This window comes from Rhinatrema bivittatum, chromosome 3, assembly GCF_901001135.1.
Source record: "Rhinatrema bivittatum chromosome 3, aRhiBiv1.1, whole genome shotgun sequence".
Classification (NCBI taxonomy): Eukaryota; Metazoa; Chordata; class Amphibia; order Gymnophiona; family Rhinatrematidae; genus Rhinatrema; species Rhinatrema bivittatum.
In genome coordinates, this window is record NC_042617.1 from 18971456 (window position 1) to 18995740 (window position 24285).

The window sequence follows — 24285 nt, forward strand, 5'->3', positions numbered from 1 at the left end:
TGACCTGCTACATTTGAAAAGAACACAGACCGTGGAGGACCAATCGGATTGCTAATCTGAAGACTAATTGCCCTCCAATAACAAGCTAAGGTAAGACAGAGGGATCCCTATAAAAGAGAGGGGACAAGGAACTGCTTTTGGAAACACATGGAACATTCGTAAGAACCTGCAATGTCTCTTCTGCCTCTGTTAGGCTGAAACAGAATAATGGCAATTCAGTTCTCTGAACTGCAATTGTCTTCTAAATGGAGCTAAGCTGACACTGAATGCAGAGCAGAAAACCCCAACACCTCTCCAGTCGTCAGGCAGCACAACCAATGGTTCGCCAGCAGCCGGGGGCCAAGCCAAACACAGGGGACTGCATAACAAGGTATGGGCACTCGTTTTCCATCACAGGGGTAGTCAGAATGGTAATTTACACATGCAAAAACCACTGATTATATAGCAAGATATTTTTCTATTTGTAATATTTTCTGAATCCCTGATTATGTAACATCTGCCAAGTAATAAGCTTACAGCAGTAAGATCTTTGTGTTACCTCTAAGGAAATCCCTAATAAGTTTCCATTAAGACAAACAGTATGGTTTGTTGTCTGATAAACTTGTATCAGTTATAATGGTATAGTCATGTACAAGATATTATATGCATATTCCAGACCGGACCAGTCCCCTTTCAAAAGGCTGTTCTTTCAGAATTTCACTACATCGGCCAATGAAAGGGAAGCCCTGCCGGAGGTCAGCTCTTCTTCTTAAGGGAGAATTTAGAGGGCTCAAGAGTTCAAATGGCCAATTTAATTTTGGGGTTTTTTTTTTTTTAAGGAGAAGACGGGTTTAATAAAACCTATGCTAAAAATCTAACTCTGATATTAGCGTGGGTTTTATTGCATCGGCCCCCACATGCCTGTCTCTCAGGTCCTATTGCCTCATTCTTGATCTTACCCCAGGGTTTCCTTTCCTTCCACTTTATATCTGTGTTTTAGAATAAGCGGCATGCATCTTTATAGCCACGTGCCTTTCATTAAAAGTATCCTTCCGGAAATCCACTTTTCCGTTCACAAGGCATACATGGTTTGGGTGTGATGCTTGCATGGAGCTCCGAGGAGGATCAGCACAGCAGAACTTCTGACGTTGACTCAATGATGGGATTAGGTACGGTATTAATGATCATTTGCTTCACCGGCTTAGTGATGCTGCTCTCACTTCCTCACCATTGCTTTGTAAAACAAGTTAGCAAAGGGAAGGGAGACAGGTAGCAGAGAAAAGCATCATCGGCTGTTTCATCACAAAGCAGCCTATCATTTCACTAACTGCCTGCTCTGTGGGTTTCTCGTTGTAGCACTCGTTAATCGCCAGGCAGCAACAATGTACTTAGTCATAGAGACTTACCTCGTTAAGGCTCTCCTATGGAGTTGCCATCACAAAAACGAGAATCATCAACCTTAAACAGAACTGGGAGTCAAACTGGCAGACTCGCATAAAATAAATCCCAGTTGAGACTGCCATCTACCCTCGTTAAATGGCCCTTTGACCCCTGTTGTGGGTAAGGTGCAAGCCTCTCGGAGGTAAAAAAAACAAGTTACATACCGGCATGCTGCTTCTTCTTCCGGCCCACTGCAGCTCCAATGATCTGAACTAAGTCTTCCTCAGAGGCTTCTGATCGCAGCCAATCTCTCAAGGAAACTTCAGAATTCCCGAAAAGGCAAACCTGTGATAACCAGAGAGAGAGAGACTGGTGACAGGCCCTTCATATAGCTGCAGCAGGAGAGGGAGAGGTTACGGGCCTCTGGCATACATTCATCAGGGGGTAAGAAGAGAAACATGAAAAGCTGACATGGATAAATGTTATCACTGGCTGCTAATGTTTAGTCAGTTCTGGATCTTGGATAATCCAAGAGAAGCAATCACGCAGCACGCCATCAAATTTGTATACAGTGACTTGCAAAAGTATTCAACCCCTAAAAAGTCAGATTTCTGTGGATTATAAATGACACGTACACAGATTGATCCAGACAGTATATCTTTATTGCCATCTAGTATGCTCTTCAAGTAAATTTTCAAAGTCACAATTCATTATTTCTCTGCATTTTTTGTAAAATAAAATTAAAAAACTGAAAACTGCTGCATAATTATTCAACTTCTGTTCTGTTGAAGCTCCAAGTTTACACAGATGAAAGATATTGCCCTAACAATTGGCCTCTACCCATGAATCATTAAAAAACAAAAAGGATCAGCTTTTCTGAATAAAAGAGCCCCTAATTCCAGTACAATTATTCACAATGTGAATGAAAGATGTGAAACTGAATACCAAAGAGCATTCTAGGGAAACTGAAGATAAAGTTATAGATATGCACAGGATAGGAAAAGGCTACAAAATAATATCCAGGTGCTTGGATATCCCAGTGAGCATTGTTGGCTCAATTGTGAGGAAATGGAAGCTGCTTCGTACCACCCAGACACTGCCTAGACAAGGCCGTCCCTCAAAACCTCAGCATCAGAGCAAGGAGGAGACTTGTGAGGGAAGCCCCAGAGAGGGCAACGATCACTTTGAAGGAGCTACAGAGTTCAGAGGCTGAGATAGGAGTGGAGGTTCACCGGTCAACCATATCAAGAGCTCTACATACAACTGGCCTGCATGGGAGGGTGGCTAGAAAGGAGCCATTACTGAAGGAAAACCACACGAAAGCACGGCTGGAGTTTGCCAGAAAGCATCAGAATGACCCAGCTAAAAAGGGGGGTAAGGTTTTGTGGTCAGATGGGACAAAAATGGAGCTTTTTGGCCAAAATTCAAAACACACTGTGTGGCTCAAAGCTAACGCTGGCCGTTCCCCAGCAAACACCATCCCAGCAGTAGAGTATGGGGTGGCAGCAGCATGTTGTGGACATGTTCTTCCTCAGTTAAAATTGAAGGACGGATGGATGGTGCAACATACAGGGAGATCCTGCAAGACAATCTGCCTCAGTCTGCTCAAAAAACTAAAACGTGGGAGAAAGTTCACCTTTCAGCAGGAAAATGATCCCAAGCACAAGGCCAAAGCAACACAGGAGGGGTTGAACAATAAAAAGCTGAAAGTTCTACCATGGCCAAGCCAAAGTCCAGATCACAATCCAATCGAGAATCCGTGGCTCTCTTTGAAAATTGCAGTCCATAAGCGTCATCCGACCAACCTGAAGAACCTGGAGCAAACGTGCCAGGAAGAATGGGCCCAAATCTCTCCCAAACAGTGCGCCAAGCTGATAGAGACTCACCCCAACAGACTTTACGTGGTTATTGCAGCAAAAGGTGGTTCTGCCAAGCGTTAGTCTGAAGGGGGTTGAAGACTTATGCAAGCAGCATTTTTCAGTTTGTAATATTTAAAAAAAAATAAATCAGAGAAATAATGAACTGTGGCTTTGGAAATTTACTTTGAGTGGTTTGCAATAAACATACAGTCTGGAACAATCTGTGTAAGTGTCACATTTGTAATTGGCACAAATCTGCTGACTTCTTTTTTAGGGGGTCAAATACTTTTGCAAGCCACTGAATGTGCAGCGAGCCTTACAGCCTCAGTCTCCAGCTCACAGGCGCTCAGCTTTGCAAGCTGTGAAGTGAAATGCATGCACATCTGGAAACAGTATGGTCGAATGCAAACACCCGAGGCCAGCTTCCTCCCCTGCAGCAATGAATGCACCTGGGCAGGACCAGGAGACACTACATAGGAAGCAGCAATCCAGCTGAAGCATCGGCACCATTTCTATCATTACCAGGCGCTGCCACACGCGTCACAATTAGCAGGGCAGGCCAAGAACAGCTGGAGATAAAAACCGCCCAACCTGCCACAGGTTCTCTTACATTTCAGTGCAATCTACCTTGAAGGGGCTTTGCCAACCAGCTTTGAAATGAAACACAATTTGCTGCTCTGTTAGAAGTCAGCTAGCAAAGAACAGGCTTAGATGATTGTCAGTGTTGATGCTTTGTTAATTACCATATAATCAAAGACACAGTTACATTTTTAGTTGTCAAGAAACATTTCTAGACCTCAGGTCAAAAATGTGGAAGTGTTGCACAGTCACAAGGGAGCCTGTGCTTGTGAAATTCCTGAAATCCCATTTCAGTCCATGAAATAAGGAATGGAAAAAAAACGCTTCAGCAAACAAGTGCCCTGACACCTAACGCCTCAGCACTACCCCAATACCCTCTCGGGGGTGGGGTTTTGTGGGGGTTTTTTTTAGCTTTATTGAATTTACCAAAACAATTACAAGAATAACTAGATAGGAGATGTATAATATAACTCACATTAATCAAATATTAATCGCTCCCAACCAAGCCAAAGCTAAAGCGGAAGAACTAGCGCTATTTTTCAACAACAAAATCAGCAAACTTCTAACTCAACTGTCCCCTAACACCGCATCTACTTCAACTCCACCTCAGAACGCCTTCAAAAATTCCCGCTTAGAAGAACTGGAACTTACTTCTTCCATTGAAATCCAAGGTATACTACGGAAAATGAAACCATCTTCTCACCCTTCGGACCACATTCCCTCGAAATTGCTTCTATCAATTCCTGACTCCATCTCCAAATCCCTGTCAGACATCATAAATTGCTCAATAACACAAGGATCTTACCCAGATGACCTAAAATTGGCCTCTCTAAAACCACTACTCAAGAAACCTAATCTAGATCCTAATGACCCAAACAACTACCGTCCGATCGCCAACCTCCCCTTCATAGCCAAGATTATGGAGAAATTGGTGAACACCCGACTCTCAAACTACATTGAAGAAAACAACCTCCTATTCCCATCACAATACGGTTTCCGCAAATCACTAAGCATGGAATCTCTCCTCATTTCCTTAACAGATCACCTCATCCTGGGCCTCGATAAAGGTCAAGCCTTTTTACTGAGCCTACTGGACCTGTCCTCAGCCTTTGACACCGTCAATCATTCATTACTCATTAAACAGTTAGCCTCCATAGGTATCTCAGGCACAGCTCTATCTTGGTTCATATCATTTCTCAGCAATAGAGGATACAAGGTCAAGATACAGAACAAAGAATCCTCTCAACACCCGTCGTCAGTAGGAGTCCCACAGGGGTCCTCCCTGTCTCCTACTTTAACATTTACCTCATACCGTTATGCCAACTTCTCACCGACCTCAACCTCAAACACTTCCTTTACGCGGACGATATCCAGGTCCTGATACCCATTAAGGATTCCTTCGCAAAAACTCTGGCTTACTGGGATACATGCCTTCAAAAAATTAAACTCCTCCTCACCAGCCTAAACCTGGTATTAAATTCCGGCAAAACTGAACTCCTGCTCATCGCCTCAGAAAACAGCACCATCACCTCCGCACAACAAGCCACGCCAACAATCACACAAGTGAGAGACCTAGGAGTCCTAATTGATAATCGCCTGAATTTCAAAGCCACTATTAATAAAACCACCAAAGACTGTTTCTACCAACTACAAGTGCTGAAAAGAATTAGACCGCTTTTCCATGCCCAAGATTTCAGAACTATTCTACAAGCAATCATTTTTTCAAAATTAGACTATTGTAACACCATCCTACTTGGCCTTCCTGCTTCATACACCAAACCGCTTCAGATGGTGCAAAATGCAGCGGCACGAGTTCTGACAAATACCACAAGAAGGGACCACATAACCCCTATTCTAAAGAGCCTCCATTGGCTACCTATACCTATATAATATACAAGGCCATTCTTACCACATACAAAAATATACACCAACTGGCCCCCATGGACCTACAGATCCCTCTCCGACTACACAATTCGTCAAGACCGACAAGAGATGCATACAAGGGATCGCTACAGGTACCACCGTCCAAATCCACCAGACTCTGCACACTAAGAGACCGGGCTTTCTCTACAGCCATTCCACCGTTATGGAATTCCATCCCCTCAAACATCAGAACAGAACCATGCATCTCAACCTTCAAAAAAAGACTAAAGACCTGGATATTCACACAAGCTTTCCCGGAGGCCAATTGATCGAACAACCCCAAGCCACCCCTAATATCCAACTACACCATGGTTAATTAATCTCCAACATGGTTAACTATTCTCCAACTACTCCATGGTTAACCTTATATTCTATCGTTTACCTGTGTGAATTATAACCTGTCCTTTCTCTTCCTTCTCAGCCAAGTTCTTATCACCCTGTTATATGTAACTGCCTTTTCTGCACCATTGTTATAGTTATGTTTACTATGCACCCCTGTTTTATGTGAACCAGCACGATGTGACTGCTGTCTCGAATGCCGGTATATAAAAATCTGAAATAAATAAATAAATAAATATTATAAAAAGAAATACTACAAAAGTCCACAACCAGTGGGGGAAGAGTAGACATAGCCAGGAAACACTCAGAAGAGCAAAAGGAAACAAGACATCATAAACGGCTGGTCATCTCTCTCAAGTGGTTAAGCCTCGAATATTGATGGTCTAGATAGCTCTTTCCCTAACCACTCAATTGCCAGCCAGATAGTCTCTAATGAGAAGATTTGCAGTCTCTCCCTGCTCCCTGGTACCCTGCTCCCCCCTGTAAGCAAACATCTACTGGGCCCTATCGATACTCCCATCCAGACCAACTGACTACATTGAGACCCACCAATTCTGGCAAAATTAGTAAAGCCAAGGCTCCTTCTCTGCAGGTCTCCAACTATGATCGAGCCACAACTGCAGTTGTGACATCATCATCCGAAAGGGACCACACAAGCTCCAAGTCTCCAGCCCTTTCTGAACTGGGACCCACCAGTCCTCCTCTTCTCCAGGCCCAGAGATGTATCAAGAGTCTGGGAGCCACTGGGGACCGTCCTCTGAAAGGCCTCCAAGTGGCTTGACTCCAGAGACATCCAGCTGTCACCACAATGCACCAAATGATCAAGGGGTCCAATAGGGCTACTCTTTGTTGGCTTTGATGTAGGAAATGTGATCTCCCTTTCCTTTCACCCATTTTAGCAAGTTAAAGGAAACGAGATAAGGGAAGGCTATGGTCACGAACTAGAGGGTGTCCGCCATCTTGCGCCTCCCCTACCTAACACAGGGTTAACCCTGTGGATTTTTGGAGGGTCCGGTCAAACACTGCACTGACCTGCCTGAACCTGTGCCAATGCCCCTACCCTGGTTGTTTCCCCAGCCAACGGGGTTCCTGATTAATTGCCTCGTGGCACTGTCAGCAGTCACAGGACAGAGCTAACAAATTAAAAAGTTGTTTAATAAATAACAAGAACAGCAAACAGAAAAAAGGTGTAATTTGCAAACAGCAACAGCTAAAAAAAAAAAAAAAAGGATTTATACACAATGCTAATTTACCCAGTGCCTGAGAAGGTTCATGATGGGCTGCCCTCTCAAGGATGTGTAGAGCTGGGACAGGGCCTTGGCACAGATCAGATTCCTCTGCACTCCTAGTCAAGTTCTGGGCTGGGTCAGTCTGTACAACCAATGAAAGCCCAAAGCACCAACTGCCTGACCAATAGTAATGCAGACCGTTACAACATTATAGCACCGTGTGGAGACTGGGGAAGCCTGCACGCTAGGTCTCACTTTGGGGTACAAGGAAGATTAATCTCTTTAGTCCTAGCTGACAGAAACTGCAGAGCACAACAGGAGTTATGCGGCCATCTGCCCATCAGTGCATGGAGTGCAAGGGAAAAGGACGTCTTACAAGTGAAACACAGAGGTCTCAGTATGAAATAAGAAATCTCAACCGGCACAGAGATCTCCAGTGCACTCTGCCACCCACATCTTATTACATCGGCTCCAGTAACAGTCATCCTGAGGACAGGCGAATCCACTGTTAACTTCCATGACAGACTCAGCTTGGATGGTGCCCCTTGGTGAGATGAATTAATTAGCAAATATAAGGTGAGGAGAGGAGAGGAGAGGAGCTTTAGGGATTTTCACTTGAGGGGGAAAAGGGAGAATTCACATACGTGAATGGAATACAGAACACCAAAGGATTTTGTCTTTTCTCTTCGTTCCTATTCAATCAGTTCTCCACACCAGTCCAGGGGTGACACCAAGGAAACTCAGCTATTCCTGCTGCTTACATGGCCTGGCCGAGCTGTTCCCGTTCTCTTCTGCTTAAGAATTCTCCCGAAGTTTTAAAACTCAAAAGGGGGCAATTTTCAGAAGGGACCCAGCCAACCAAACATGGAGATAGCAGGTTAGATCAAATCCTTGGAAAATGGATGGGTTTCACTGGATAGCTAACATTAAGCAGAGAAATCCTGGGCAGGCCCGAGGGCAGTATCAGGTCGGGGGTGGGGGTTAGATAGCTGTAGAAATCACAATAAATACATGAATGAGTAAATAAATATTGCTGATTTTTCAGCGCTAGCTACTAAACCTAAGTTCTGCAATAGAAGGTATGAATCTGGCTGGCCTCTCTACTTCCCTCTTTTTTATTTATTTTAAAGTCCCCACAGCCAATCTGCTTTTCCTCTCCTAATTATCATATATATATATATATAGTTTTTAAGAGGCCCCACTGACAAACTCTTGTCCCTTCCTCATATACACGCATAGTACATACACATCCTGCGGACAAACCTCCCCTCCCTGTCTGCCTCCCTGTCAAAAAATAAAGACAGGAGGGAGGGCTGGATCCCCCCCCCCCACGCTATCCTTTAGTGAAGAGCAGGGAGGGAGGATGGGGACCCTCTGCAGGCATTTTTTTTATTTTGATAGCAGTGAGGGAGGAGATCTGTCAGCGGGGAGGGTTTTTTTATTAAAATAAATCTGTGTCAGATGGGAAGGAGAAGAGCTCTAATAGTGAGGTTTTCTTTTTTGTTTGTTTGGGTGGGAGAGAGATCGGTCTGAGGGTGGTACTAAAAAAAAAAAAATACACACACACACACACACATATATGTAATCCTCTTTCCTTCCGACTGGAAGGAAGGAAAGAGGATTATTGGCCTGGTACGGCAGGTTAGAGGACTTAGCCAGTCAAATTTTGATCTGCTAGATTTTGGTAAATTTTCTGCTGAAACCCTAACCAGTTAGATTCAGCTGAAAGTTCACCTACACAGAACTGTCTAAAATGAGCTGCATATCTTATTTGCTCATAGCTGCCAGAAAATTGTCCCGAAAGCTTCTAGAAAAATATGTTTGCACCAAGAATAGCCAATGCATTTAAAACCCTAAAAATATTAGAAAGAAAGTATCTAAGGAGGGTAGGCCCAGACTGGTGTAGAGAAACAACACACAAACATACCAGGAAGTGAATTCCCAATCTGTAATGGTTTTCCCCTCCAGTCTGGGCCCAAGGGAAATACCAACGCAATAGCTTATCGGGTGGAAAATAGTGCAAGCAGAATTACTCATCTTACAAAGGAAGTATCAAAAGAGAACCAGCCAGTCTGTCATGCTCAGCAGGTGTGTTTAAATTAGTCCAAGCTGCCCTCTTCCAGATCCGATCTCCTGATACTTCGGCCTTTCCAGCAAACCATGTGGATGCTGTTCTGGCAGAATATGCTATTCCAAATTTTAGAATTCTTTTGCACAACCTTGTAAGACTTGGAAATACGACAAGGATATGGATAGATATGACAACTCGACACCAAAAATCTATCTCCATGCTCAGAACTCCCTTCCACCTCAGGCACACATCAATTGAAAAGCCATTTCAGCTTCCATTCTTACCCCATCTGCTTGTCTATTCGTTCCCCTTGGAGATGGCACAACTGAAATTCTCAAACTGCAAAAGTCAACGGAATTAGGTATTTTTTCAATACTTTTTGATTTCTTCTTCCATAGAGTGACCATATAGCTTCAAGTCAAATGTATGTGTTGAGCTAGTCTTGTCTTACTAAGAGGCATGTATGGAAACCTGGTCCTGCTCTCTTATGAAAATGTCTTCGCATGTCCAAGGGACAAAGAAAAGAGTAGGCCTTGTTATTGGTCTGTTTACTAAATGAAGGTAAGGAGACCAACTGAGGGAGATGGAATTCCAAAACAACCTTTAGAAGGAAGGAAGGAACCGTATTGACTGTGGACCTTACCCTTTGTAACCAACAGAAAAGGTGCCCTACAAGAAAGCACCTGTAACTCTAATATCCTCTGAGACAAGCAAATAGCAACCAGGAAAAACCAGTCTTCACAAAAAGCGGTTGTAGAAAGATCGACCTCAGAGGAGCAAACTGAGATCTTGCCAAGAAGGCCAAAAACTAAATTCAAATCCTACAGCGGAACTGGAATTTGAAGTGAAGGCCCAAAATACTTCCACCCCTCAAGAAATGAGAAGACAGTGGTCTACCTTGAATACACCCCTTATAGCAAGAGAGAGCTGCCACCTGCACCCTCAATGTGTTCAGGGCCAAGCCCTTAGAGAGGCTTTCCAGCAAAAAAAAAAAAAAATCAATGGAACTGAAGTGATCCCAGGAGCACCAATCCTCAAACACTCTCCATATGGGGCATAAGACAGGGAGATGGAAAATATCCTAGCTCAAAGGAGAGTGGACACCACATCCTGAAAATTATCACTCTTTACTAAACATGCCCTGTCAAGGGCCAACCATAAGACACATATCGATCCAGAACCTCGTGAAACCTGGGACCTTGGACAGTAACTTCTCACGAGAGGGAAGCCTTAGAGAGCTGCTGCAAAGCATACGATCAAGGTACACATACAACAATCCATGTGGGCAATCTGGACCAACTAGCAACAAGAAACTCTCTGAAGTACCCTGCCTATCATGGGCCAACGTGGAAACACATACAGAAGTGCCTCCATTGGCCAATCCTGTGTTAGGGCTTTGAGCCCGCGTGAAAAAGTGTCCCTCTTTTGGCTGAAAAACTTGTGCGCCTTCGCATTCTTACTGGCTGCTATCTGATTCTGGTCCAGCAGACCCTATCTGGTGAAAATTACAGTGAAGATACTTTGAGGGAGAGACCATTCCCCTAGGTCTACTACATGGCGACTTAGGTAATCTGCCTGCACATGGTCCATGCCTACTACGTGAGGTGTCAACAAGGCCTCCAAATTCATTTTCACCCAAGGAAAAGGCAGGTCTATCTCCAACGATACTTGAGGACTTTGGCTCCTCCTTAATGATTTCTGTTTACTCTTGCTGACTCCGGCAACGTTAGACACCTGGAATAGGCTTGAGACTGGGGATTCCACTTAGAAGGTAAGGACCTTTGAAGAGGATGCATAAGCATCCTCGCCTACAACACTAGGACCAATGGCACCGAGAATCTGCAGGTAGGACTATACCATTGAATTCCTGGCTGAACCAAATGTCTGCATTTGAATACACAACTTCTGAATTCTGTATCCATTCGATCAACATGTCCCATCTTGTTGGTCGAATGGCCAAAACTCCCAGATATCGAGTCTCAGAGCTCCTGACATGAGTGCACTCTTACCAACCCATTGTCCTGATATGAGTGAACCAAGATACCTTTCTTGCACAATGTTGCTGCCGCTGCCACCACCATTACCTTCGAAAAGGTTCTTACAAATTTTTAAAATAAATATGTCGTCTTATCCAAGGTTCTGAGCGGCTTCCAAGTAAACTTACATAATTTCAACAAAAATATTTAAAATCAATAAAAGAAATCATTAAAAGTATGGATCAACAAACAGATAAAAAATTGTAACCAGCACAAATTACTTATCTAATGCTTGCTGTATTTTTCAGAAAACAATTACTGGATAATAAACTCTAAAAATAGGCGAGTTCAAATAAACATGTTTTAAACTGCTTTTTGAAGGTTTTAAGACATACCTGCTTTCGTAACGTCAAAGTTGACTTATTCCACATCAAAGCTTCTGCCACGTATAATAGTTTATCTCGTGAATCTGCCAACTTGAGTGCTCAATGATTTGGGGAATCAAGAAGGCATTGCCTCTCTAACCTTAGTTTCTCACAGCTCGATGAATATTTAATAATGCATTGATGTACAAAGGAGCATCATGACTTAAGGCATTGTGGGATTAACACCAGAGTTTTATACTGAATTCTAAATTCAATTGGTAGCCAACGCAATGATTTTAGGATAGGGGAAATGTGCTCAAATTTAGAAGTTCCACTTAATATCTTTGCCGCAGCATTTTGTATCATCTATAGTCCTCCACACCAAGAAAAAAAGAATTAGATTAGTAAGCACTAAAGCATGAAATACATTTTGAAAATTTGAGTGATTTAAATAAGGTTTAAATCAGTGTAACATATGTAATTTCCAATAAGATTTTTTTTTTTTAACTAAAGATTTAACGTGAGAGTTAAAGGAGAGATCAGATTCAATCATCACTCCAAGGTTCCTTTCTTCTTGAATGATAGGAATTTCACAACTCTGAAAACAAAACTTTGCTGGAAAAGCTAGCCCTGGTTGTCTATTCAAATACAATATTTCCATTTTTCCCACATTTAAAGACAGCTGATTATGAGCCAGCCATGAAGATTCAGCAGTAAAATATACAGCGAGTAACCCAAGAGTAGTATTTACATCACTTTTACATGGAATAAAAAACTGTAGGTCCTTGGCATACAAATAATATTGTACTCCGAGTCCAGCCAGACGTTTGCACAGAGGATTCAAAGGGTGGCTGAGAAAGATGGGGGCACTACTGCAATGAGTGGGACCTGACTTTACTTGAAAAACTGTCAGAAAGATACGAGGTAAACCAATTTCAAACTTTTGTCTCTTAATCCAGTTTGTGCTAACCGAGAGCAGAGGATTGTGTGATTAGGAAAGGGGCAGTAGTTCTCTGCTAGCCCCAAAGAGGTCAGGAATGCTCCCTATATCACAGCAGTGGCATAGCGAGGGGAGTCCAGGACACCTGGAATCCTCTTTTTGGGTTTTTTTTTTCAGCCACACACAGGTAGAAGGTGAGAAAAGGGTGTTATTTGAAAAGGTCTGCTTTTTCTGTGACCTTAAGCATTTCTACAAGGAGGATGGTGGAGGGGGGAAACGGGGCAGGTAATACAGACGTATTTGGCCTCCGGGCGCTGGAGGCTACACCACTGTGTCACAGACATAACCACAGACTGCCGTTCTGAAGAAAAGGAAGGACTCTTCCTTCTCTGTAATCATAAGGCAGACGGAATAACGACCCAATCATCTGTAGTGCCTTGGAACTGGTACCTCCTCATTCAACTTGAGATCGCCCCAAGGATTATTCTTACACATCTCCCTTCCTGACAGAGAGATGTGGGGGATCCGTAATGAGACAGAAAATAATAAAGGGCCAGGAGAATTCCAGGGGATACCCATCTCGTAAAGTCTAAGACCAACTGTTGTGATAAAACTTGGGTTCAGTATCGAGAGACATGTGACAGGAAGCCACCTATTTCTAGAAACTGGAGATAGGGCCTTCAAATACCTCGAGAGGATTCTGACCCCGCAGATCCTCCCTCAGCCCCTTCTTTGATTGATGAAAGGAAGATATAACTACAAAGGTCCTGGATCTCAGAGTACAAATATTTCTGTTTTGCCCAAGCTTCTAGGAGACTCAAAATCTTTTTCGGGGCAGCGGAGAATGAGCTGGATCTTTGGATCTGATCTTTTTATCAAGCTATCTTATCTATGGAGACTGCAGACCCAAATGCAGCTAAGGAAGCCTCCCAGCCACTACCTTGGATGGGAGATGATGCTACAAAAAAACAGATCTACACAGCTGCAACTATCAGCAGCGCCATGCTAATAGTCTCAAAAATTTAAAGATGGATTCTATCTTACTGTAGAATTTGTAAATGCAACAGCTTCCGCTACCAAGATTGTTGCCTTTCTAGTGATTGATTAGACTAAGGGCTCCACCCTTGGGGAATGTTATCCCTTCTCTAAGGAACTAAGGTATACCACTTGTCCAGCAACTGGCTGCTCTTGTAATTCCCATCTGGGTACACCCATACAGTATCCATCAAACCCTTCAGGGACTTATGAAGTGAGGAGGACTCGGAAGGCTGCCAGTGAAGACCGTAATATGATCTACTGTAAAGGAGAAGCCTCTGCTGAATTATCTACCACAATATCCAAAGGATAAAAACTGTGTATGTGACTCTAATCCAGTGAGCTCTGTGGGCACTGATAAATAAGGAGCACAGAGACCAGGAACTAAGGGTGCCAGCTATCGATCTCGTTTTAACTGGCCTGAGCCACACTTTCACCAGAAAATAGGCTGAGAATCCAAAAAGAGACCTGGCAGAGGCTCACCATGGAAGACCATCCTTTTCTGGAGGACGTGCAGCCTTCACTCGCTCCCATGCACCTAAAGATCCTTCAGGGAACTTTCAAAGACATCATCATCATTTAGGTCTCTAAATGTCTCTTCTCCAGAACGGTATACGTGTTGTGTAGTGGATCCTGGCACGAAATCACTTCCCCACAGACTGCTTTACATAATCATCAAGATCTACACTGTGGGGCATAGCGGATTCCCAAGCTGCCCTAAAAACGGCAAAGCAGGAGCGGGAGAATTGCTACCATCTGTCCAAGAGGACCTGCGTCCACGGGAAGGAGAAAGGGAGACCCTGCACCTCGGCATGGCCACCGATCCTGCCGGTGGGGGAACTGAAACGCCGCCGACCCCATCACGGAGTCTGCCTCCTGGCAGAGACAGACTAACTGGACTGCCCCGCCTTTAGAAGGGGGACAGAGAAATGGAAGGGTATCCAAACTGGCTTCCCACACCTCAGGGAGAGGAAAAGGAGGTCATGGCTCCTTGTCTGCTCTCTGTGGGCCTAACATGACCACTGTTTCTGCCACGGTGGTCAATTCCCCAGTGGGAACCTGCAATTCAACACGTCCCGCTGAGAAGGCCCTCCCCCCACAGCAGCGAAAACAAAACTGGCTGGCATCTAAACAGGGCCCGAACAATTTAAAAGCACCCCCAAGAAGCAGCTTGCACATCCCTCGCAAAAGAGAAGAGACGACTGAGGGGGGATATGATAGAGGTGTTTAAAATCATGAGAGGTCTAGAACGGGTAGATGTGAATCAGTTATTAACTCTTTCGGATAGTAGAAAGACTAGGGGGCACTCCATGAAGTTAGCATGTGGCACATTTAAAACTAATTGGAGAAAGTTCTTTTTTACTCAACGCAGAATTAAACTCTGGAATTTGTTGCCAGAGGATGTGGTTAGTGCAGTTAGTATAGCTGTGTTTAAAAAAGGATTGGATAAGTTCGTGGAGGAGAAGTCCATTACCTGCTATTAAGTTCACTTAGAGAATAGCCACTGCCATTAGCAATGGTTACATGGAATAGACTTAGTTTTTGGGTACTTGTCAGGTTCTTGTGGCCTGGATTGGCCTCTGTTGGAAACAGGATGCTGGGCTTGATGGACCCTTGGTCTGACCCAGTATGGCATTTTCTTATGTTCTTATTCCACATTCAACAGCCAGAGAGGCCATTTCACTCTGCCTCGGGAAACTCGGCACCATGGCCGGGGCAGAAGAAGAGAAGCAGAACAAACACCAACTGCACAATTCACCCAGAATACTCAGCTTCGATGGCCTACGTCTCCCATAGATCCCAACCCTCTGATCTTGTGTTTGTCGGGGAGGAAGACAGGGTTTGAACTTTATGGCAGCCTATGCAAAGCTCCTGCAGTTCCCACCCACCCCCCTTTGTTTTTTTTTTAAAGAGTTACTATTCCAGTCAGAGAAGAGGGGGACCAGTACAATTAAACTAGTAGCCTCCCTAGCCTCAGATTTGCTCAACTGAGGGAGGGAGATTCAGATGTCACCTTACCAGGTGCTCTCCTAAGGAACCCTCTCCTAGTCCAGAGTTATTCTCAACTGAGGGAGGGAGAACATGTCTTTCACCTCAGGAGCCGCCCACCAAAATCTCTCTCTTCACCCGGCCTAACCAGGCCATAATTCTCAGCACGGAACGCTTGCCCACCATCTGCCGGAGACAGAGAATACCGGCAGGTTACATAAGGAGTGACATCAACGAGCCCATTGATCTCTGTCTCCATCTGCTGGTCGGCATGCATAACCCATTGGTCTGGACTGGCCCTGCTGAACGAAGAGGAAGCTTTTTCTCCTCCCCCTCTGCCAAATCCCAATCCTGCAAAGGAGTTACACAAGAGTGCACACCACTACCACTGGCTAACAGGCTGCTTCTTTATGAGCACAAGGTCGGACGTGCTATGGCCAGCACACAGTGCTCTCTTCCCAGTATGAGCGACACAGACCCCATCTGACGTGAGATGAGGGCAGTTGGTTGGATAAGTAGTCTACAGGACATGTCCACCTACCTTAAGGTTCCCATCAGCCGTAATCCGCAGCCTGTTGCAGGAACCACAGAAGTGTTCGGACATGGATGTGATAAACCCAATGTGACCTTGGAAGCCTGGCACCTTGTAAGCCTGCAGTATCCAGAAGGGAAAAAAGAAAGAATAAATCACTGCACATGAGGCACCATCCTTGTCACATTTTTTCCAGAACTGAAACGAATGGATTCAGAGCAGTAGTTTACTTTTGAACTTGCCGTCATAACTCATCAGCAGGCCTGGTTTTCTGCTCCAAACCACTCAGCGTAAAAATCCAAAACAAACAGCTAACGGCGGCAGGGATTCAGAAAGACGCTCGGACTGATGATTTAACAAGCTGCTAAACGCTCGCAGCGCTGGGCCCAAGTTATTTCAGAAAGGACGTGAAAAGGCATTAATGAGGCAAGTAGGAAAATAGATGGAAAGGAGAGAGAGAATATACTTCTGCCTATATTTAGATCCCAGTGTGTCATGCAAGAAACCAGAAAGCTATACGGGGTGAACAGAAATAATGAATCAAATCGGAAAACATGAATCTCCAACCGCTTCCCCCCGCCTCCGCTGCCCAGAAACATGTGGTGAGTGAGGTTAAAAGACCGGGAAGCAGACAAACCGAAGAGGCCTTAAGTTACTACCTAAGTGGCCAAATTCATCAAAAAATAATTAGTACAAAGGCAGCAGAGATGAGTTCATTAAAGCTGAAAAGAAATGCAATTAGTCAGAGAGCGTTAACATACAAATTCATCTAATTACGGCAAAAACAATAGCCAAGAGGCGCACCCCGGTGCACACGCATCACGAAACCCCCAATTAAGTTGTGTGAGGAAAGGAGCGTGCGGCGCCAGGGCCACCAGACTGCCCAAGAAATATTCAATTAATGGCGCAGCATGACAAAAAGGAAAAAAGAAAGAGAGCAACCTCACCTCGCGCTGCTGCGTTAATTGAATCTTTCCCGTGCAGTCGGGCGACCTCACGCCACCAACGCGTCCTTCTGGGCCCCGTTTGACTGACTGGATCGACTTTATGCGTGCAACCCCGGCGGAGCAGGGCAAGCGGCGCGGTGTAACCCCGCTGGGCCTGGACCCAGCAGGTGAACGGTGGGCGAGCGCGGCAGAGAAGCCGAGCGTGACCCACCTTGGACGTGCTGGAGCTCTCGGTGGGCAGCCTTTCCAGGTCGGGCCACCTCTGCTTGACGGTGTCCAGCATCTCCTGGAAGCTCACCATCTTCCTGAAGTTCCACTTATTGCCTTGGAAGGAAAGGATTGGACTTTAAAATTCGCCGGAAGCCGCCCCAGCTCTTCTGTGCTGACTCAAAACCAGCAGGGCCTGAATCCGGCCCAGTGCTAGCGGCTCAGGGACAGCGCAGCAACTCTGCAGTGCCACACCAGGGGAGGGGGCAAACAAACCCCCCCGGGCCTGGATTCTACTCCGCGTGTCACGTAAAGCAGCGCCAGGCAATACGACAACACGGACAGGGCATATAATATGAGCTAAGACTCTGAAGTCATTTCAAGTGATAACAGGAAGACGAGGAGGTTGGGGGGGAAAAAAAAAAAAAAAGAGGATAAAAAAGTTAGAGAGGAAGGCTACACAGTGCATCGGGTCCCCCCGGCCTGTGCTGCCTGGCTGCTGTTAAGCTGATATATAGTACGGATGTGCCATACAGATCCTAATACTGAAACAATATCGCGTGGGGCGCCCACAGATTACGCATCGGCTCTGTTGCAAGATCCCACTTCCAGGCCTGTTCTTCCATGGACTGATTTGTACTTTTTTTTAATTTTTGTGTGAGGTGGGGTTGACATTGGGACCCGGTGTGTACCAGACAGGCCTGAAGCCTGGCTCTGCTCCAAGGTGTACGGGTGTGCGTGGGTCACTAAATCTATAACCTCTGCGATCCCCGAGGCCTGTACGGAAGGAAGGGCTGACGTGAGGGAGGCCGCTCTCTCTCGCACGTCTTTTCCCCCACAAGAAAGCTGGATGGAAACCTGCCGGAGTGGCCTGGCCTTGCAGTCTCCCCCACTTGAGATGTTAAGGAGCCGCACTGCTCCTACCTTTCTCTCCCTCTGTCTCTCACACTCTTACCATCGAAAGGCATGTACTCTATGAAGCGGATCTCCAGAGGCTGCTCCCGCGTCAGCCCCACGAAGTCCAGCAGCTCGTCCTCGTTCAGGCCCCTCATTACCACACAGTTCACCTGCAAACAGAGAGAAGGGGGGCTAGAAACCAGAACATTCTGCAACTCCCACGGCAGAGCAACTCATGATGCACACACGCGCACCCCGGTTTCTTGGCTGCAAGGCTGCTGGTAGAGGCAGCGGTTCAGGCAGGCGTAGTTAGGACAATGCAGACTAGAATGGACCAAAAACGCCATGCAACACCCCCCTCTCCCTTCCCCATAAGTGAGTGTCCAGGAGAAAGCGAAAGGAGCAGCGTCACATGCGACAAGGAAGAATCCTGTAAAGGTCTCTGGAGATAAGAGCTGACCAGGACACGAGAAAAGTTTGGGAAGGAAGGAACCCTTACAGATCTGAAAGGGTTAACCTGCAGCTCTAAGTGAAAAATAATGCACACTAATGCTGAGGCGCCAAAATCTTTCAGCATGGTGTACACACCGTATCCTGCGCGGCACCAAGCTGCCTCTGGTCACCGTGACACATCCAGCTCAGCCCCAGAGATCTCAGATAAACGCGTCACGGTGACCGGACACACGCCGGTCTCATCCAGCAGGCAAGGCACACTGTTCACACTCTGCTGAAGGCTTCGGCCCTCCTCGGCTTCCATTCTGACTCCGCATCACAGCCTTAGCTATTCTCCCACATTGTAACTGCAGTGAACCCTTTCAGACCCGTAAGGATTCCTTCCGTGTCGGCAGAAGACCAAATGTTTCCTCAGCATCTAAAAGACCAGGGCAAACCTGCGTTAACAAAAAAGCGTGCGACAGACCACCCTCCAGGGAGCAAGCGGTGCGGACACGGCGACAGCTCAGGCAGAGGAGTTAGGGAAGCACTGAGAGTCCCACCAGCTGCTCCTCCACATATTAAAACAGAAGGTGGGTGGGGGGAGAGGGGTTGGAGAGACCCATGAATCTGTCAGCATGGACCAGTTCCCTCTCTATACAGGTGCGGGATGACTGAGAGGTCGGTGTGGTGCATGGAGCCGGATCAGTTGCCTTGGCTACTGCATGTGACTGCCAAATCTCCTTCATTGCTGCTGTTACTCCCAACACTCAAAGGGGCCCGATGCAAAAAAAAAAAAAATCATCGCGTGAAACGGGCGCTCAGTGTCGAGCGCCCAGGAACCTCTCCTGGGCCCAAGACTGAATATTTAAACGAGGGGGTCCTAGGGACACCCCCAGCGACTCCTCAGCAGCGGGCGCACAGGAGAGGTGGCTGTCGGTGCAGGTTAGGAAAACGGATGCACAATTTTACGAGCGTCCATTGTCCCTAACCGACTGCCAGCAACACTTTTTTTTTTTTTGGTTCCTCCGACTTAATATCACCAGGATATTAAGTCAGGGGATGTACAGAAAAGAAGAATTTTCTGCTTTTCTGTACACTTTTTTGGACTGCTCAGAAATTAACGCTTGCTCTGGGCAGGTATTAATTTCCGAGCGTAAAAATGTGCAGGTCGGGTGCACATTTTTTTTTTGGATCTGGGGAGAATAGCTAATAGCCTCATAAACATGCATTTGCACGTGATGAATGCTATTAGTTTCGCGGGGGGGTTGGACGCGCGTTTTGGACGCACTATTTATTTATTTATTGGTTTTTATATACCGCCGCTCATCAGAGATATCACGTCGTGTACATAGAACGAAAAATACGGAATTGCGTTGTACATATAACAGTATAATAATAGCTGAAATCCAAAAAACATTAAAACAGTAAAATGCGGTAACAAAACAACTTATTTAGATAAGTACAGATAATAATCCCCTTATAGTGTGGACACCCGTCCAACCACGGGTTAAAAACAGGGCACTCGTCCTGTTTTTTAAAGATTCGTTTTTTTCTGTAAATTTTGTTGTGGACCGTTCTTTTGATACTCTGTGAATAAACAGTTAATTACAAAAAAAAAAAAAAGCTGAGCGGACTGTATTGCATCGGCCCCCAAAGTGAGCCATTTCCAGTGCTCGGGGCCTGCTCTCCCCACCTCACTCGGCCTGGGGACAGGACAGGGAAGGTGAGGAGGTGCTTATCCATGCCCTGCACGCTGCCCATTAATCACCACGCCCCGGGGCTCGTGCTGTAGCCAGGAAGATTGCAGACGCTCTCAGAAAGGGGCGCCTGCAAGTTACAGAGCCTGCGCTGGTGTCTCCTGCTGCTGCTGCTGTGCGGTGCTAGGAACAGAGCCCAGGGCTGACGTTCCTGGGACACACCTGATGGGAAACATGGCACTGGCCCACAGGGTGGTGACCATGGGACCTCTGCTCCAGGAAAAAACACATATCCTGTGCTGTGGGATAACTGGGCAGGCAAAGAACTAAGCAGTTTTAAGCAGGAAGAGGCTGAGAAGTCTTAGAGCAGACACACACTAACCACGTGGTCTCATCACAGGGAGGAAAATATGAGAGGGCCTGGAGGAGGAAGACACGAGGGAGTCTGAAATGAACAGGGTGTGCACACAGGTGTACTGGGAGGAAGAGATCTTACAGGGCCAAACCCTGAACCAACATAAGGCATTAAAACAAAGCTTACCTGAGGGCAGACCCCCTACCGACGTATCAGTAAGGAACAATAACTTGCACAAATGTCTGTCTCTCTCTCTATATCTATATATATATATATATATATATAGATATAGAGAGAGAGAGAGAGAGAGAGAGAGAGAGAGAGAGAGAGAGAGAGCTATACAAACAGTGGGGTTTGCAAAAGTATTCAACCCTCCTAAAAGGTCAGCAGACTTGTATGGATTACAAATACCTATACAGACTGTTCCAGACAGTATCTTTATTGCCATCTAGTATGCTCTTAAAGTAAAATTTCAAAAATCACAGTTCATTATTTCTCTGCATTTTTGGTAAAATAAAATTACAAACTGAAAAATGCTGCTTGCATAAGTATTCAACCCCTTCAGACTAACGCTTCGCAGAACCACCTTTTGCTGCAATAACAGTGTAAAGTCTGTTGGGGTGAGTCTCTATCAGCTTGGCGCACTGTTTGGGAGGGGTTTGGGCCCATTCTTCCTGGCACGTTTGCTCCAGGTTCTTCAGGTTGGTCGGATGACGCTTATGGACTGCAATTTTCAAAGAGAGCCACAGATTCTCGATTGGATTGTGATCTGGACTTTGGCTTGGCCATGGGAGAACTTTCAGCTTTTTATTGTTCAACCCCTCCTGTGTTGCTTTGCCCTCGTGCTTGGGATCATTTTCCTGCTGAAAGGTGAACTTTCTCCCAGGTTTTAGTTTTTTGAGCAGACTGAAGCAGATTGTCTTACAGGATCTCCCTGTATGTGCACCATCCATCCGTCCTTCAATTTTAACTGAGGAAGAACATGTCCACAAAGGGATGCTGCCACCCCCATACTCTACTGCTGGGATGGTGTTTGCTGGGGAACGGCCAGCGTTAGCTTTGAGCCACACAGTGCGTTTTGAATTTTGGCCAAAAAGCTCCATTTTTGTCCCATCTGACCAGAAAACCTTACCCCCCTTTTTAGCTGGGTCACTCTAGATGTGCTTTGATGAGGATTTTCTTCAGTAATGGCTCCTTTCTAGCCACTCTCCCATGCAGGCCAGTTGTATGCAGAGCTCTTGATATGGTTGACCGGTGAACCTCCACTCCTATCTCAGCCTCTGAACCCTGCAGCTCCTTCAAAGTGATCGTTGCCCTCTCTGGGGCTTCCCTCACAAGTCTCCTCCTTGCTCTGATGCTGAGTTCTGAGGGACGGCCTTGTCTAGACAGTGTCTGGGTGGTACGAAGCAGCTTCCATTTCCTCACAATTGATCCAGCAGTGCTCACTGGGATATCCAAGCACCTGGATATTATTCTGTAGCCTTTTCCTTCCTGTGCATATCTATAACTTTATCTTCAGTTTCCCTAGAATGCTCTTTGGTCTTCATTTTTTCTTTCACAGTGTGACCAATGGTACTGGAACTAGGGGCTCTTTTATCCAAAAAAGCTGATCCTTTTTACAATGATTCATGGATAGAGGTCAATTACAAACCAATTGTTAGGGCAATATCTTTTTTGAGATGTGGTGACCAGAATTGTACACAGTATTCAAGGTGCGGTCTCACCATGGAGCGATACAGAGGCATTATGACATTTTCTGTTTTATTAACCATTCCCTTCCTAATAATTCCTAACATTCTGTTTGCTTTTTTGACTCCTGCAGCACACTGAGCCGATGATTTTAAAGTATTATCCATTATGCTGCCTAGATCTCTTTCCTGGGTGGTAGCTCCTAATATGGAACCTAACATCGTGTAACTACTGCAAGGGTTATTTTTCCCTATATGCAACACCTTGCACTTATCCACATTAAATTTAATCTGCCTGGAACAATCTGTGTAATTTTAATTTGTAATCCACACAAATCTGCCGATATTTTAAGAGGGTCAAATGCTTTTACAAACTACTGTACATATATAGTATTAAAGTCTTGTGTCAATCACACTGTGGTGTCTGACTGTGGCCACCAGGTGGCACCCTGAATAGTGGAAGGTGCAGTGTGCAAAGAAAACATGCTCTGTCTTCGAAGCCCTGTCTCTCAGGTACCCACACACAGAGGGTCTCTCTCACACACACACACACACACACACACAGGCTCTTCTCTTAATTTATTAATACGTGAAAAGAATATTTATCTTTCCACTTTTGTTTTGTTTTGAAACATCAGTTGTGAACCACACAACCCAAGCAACACTGGGAATGTTTTGCTAACATGCTGTGTCTGCCAAGTCCCATCTCTCAGGCTGTCACACATATGTGTAGGTGGCCGCCCATTCACACCCACTGCCACGTGCACACATAGAGGGGCTGCCACATGCTCTCAGACTGCCTTGGTCATGAACTCAAAGGCTCCCATTCCAATACACACAAACGCAATCAAAGGCTCCCATTCCAATACACACAAACGCAATCAAAGGCTCCCATTCCAATACACACACTTACGCAATCAAAGGCTCCCATTCCCACACACAGGCTCCCAATTCAGACATTACCAGACCCCACTTTTTCATCTGCTGTGGGATGGGGTCTGTGGCAGCTTTCTCCTTTGGCTGCTGCAGGATGGGATCTGTGGTGGCCAGCCTGCAGATCTCTTCTGCCATTGTAAGGCAGCTCGAATTGCATGAGCCTGAGCCCTAAATGGGTGGATGATGACCCACCCATGGCTACACCATTGTTGTGGATTGTGAACTGGTTAAAAGACAGGAAACGGAGAATAAGACTAACTGGTCAGTTCTCTCAAGAGAGGAGAGTAAATAGTGAAGTGCCCCAGGAATCCATACTGGAACCAGTGCTCTTTAATCTTCTTCTGTAACAATCACTATTTAGCTCTTTCTAGAGGTCAGCAACGAGTGACATCTCACATACTGTCAATGTAGTTTATAGATAGGCTCCCCAAGTTCCTATATGCTTTCTTTTCATTACTCAAAAAATAAAATAATATTACTGTTTATCTTTTGTTCAATGTTCAAATTTATAGCTGTTATGGACCAGACAACCAGGCAGTTTTTGTTAGTATAAAATATACATGCTCTTGTAATTTACTGTAAAATACTGAACAGAGACTCATGGAGACTTGGGAAGTCTCGTGTTTATCCCTGGGAGTGAGATACAAGAAACACATCACTTTTGGGGATCTGATGGGCACTTGTGACCTGGACTGGTCACTTTCAGGATGCCAGGCTTGAAGGGCATTTTTGGGATGCGGCATGGAAATTCTTCTGTTCTTTTCTTTCATCAGAAGGTACTCCAAGACTGAATTATACTATTGATCCCTTGCTTCTGGGCAACTACCCACTCTCCTCCACCTCTCCAGGCAAGGCTTGGCCTTCCTAATTCAGTCACTCTTACAAGGGGATCTGGCACAATCCCTGCCGTGCTCTCGCTCAGCACAT

At 45.5% G+C, this 24285-nt stretch overlaps 1 protein-coding gene across 1 annotated transcript in view; it reads right to left on the bottom strand.

Annotated features, from left to right (window-relative positions):
* MOCS1 (molybdenum cofactor synthesis 1) overlaps nucleotides 1-24285 on the bottom strand; it is a 103202-nt gene that overhangs the window by 31595 nt on the left and 47322 nt on the right. The window contains 4 exon segments of the mRNA XM_029592933.1: nucleotides 1584-1704; nucleotides 16206-16316; nucleotides 17355-17467; nucleotides 18306-18417. Of these exon segments, the coding sequence (XP_029448793.1) occupies nucleotides 1584-1704; nucleotides 16206-16316; nucleotides 17355-17467; nucleotides 18306-18417 (457 nt within the window).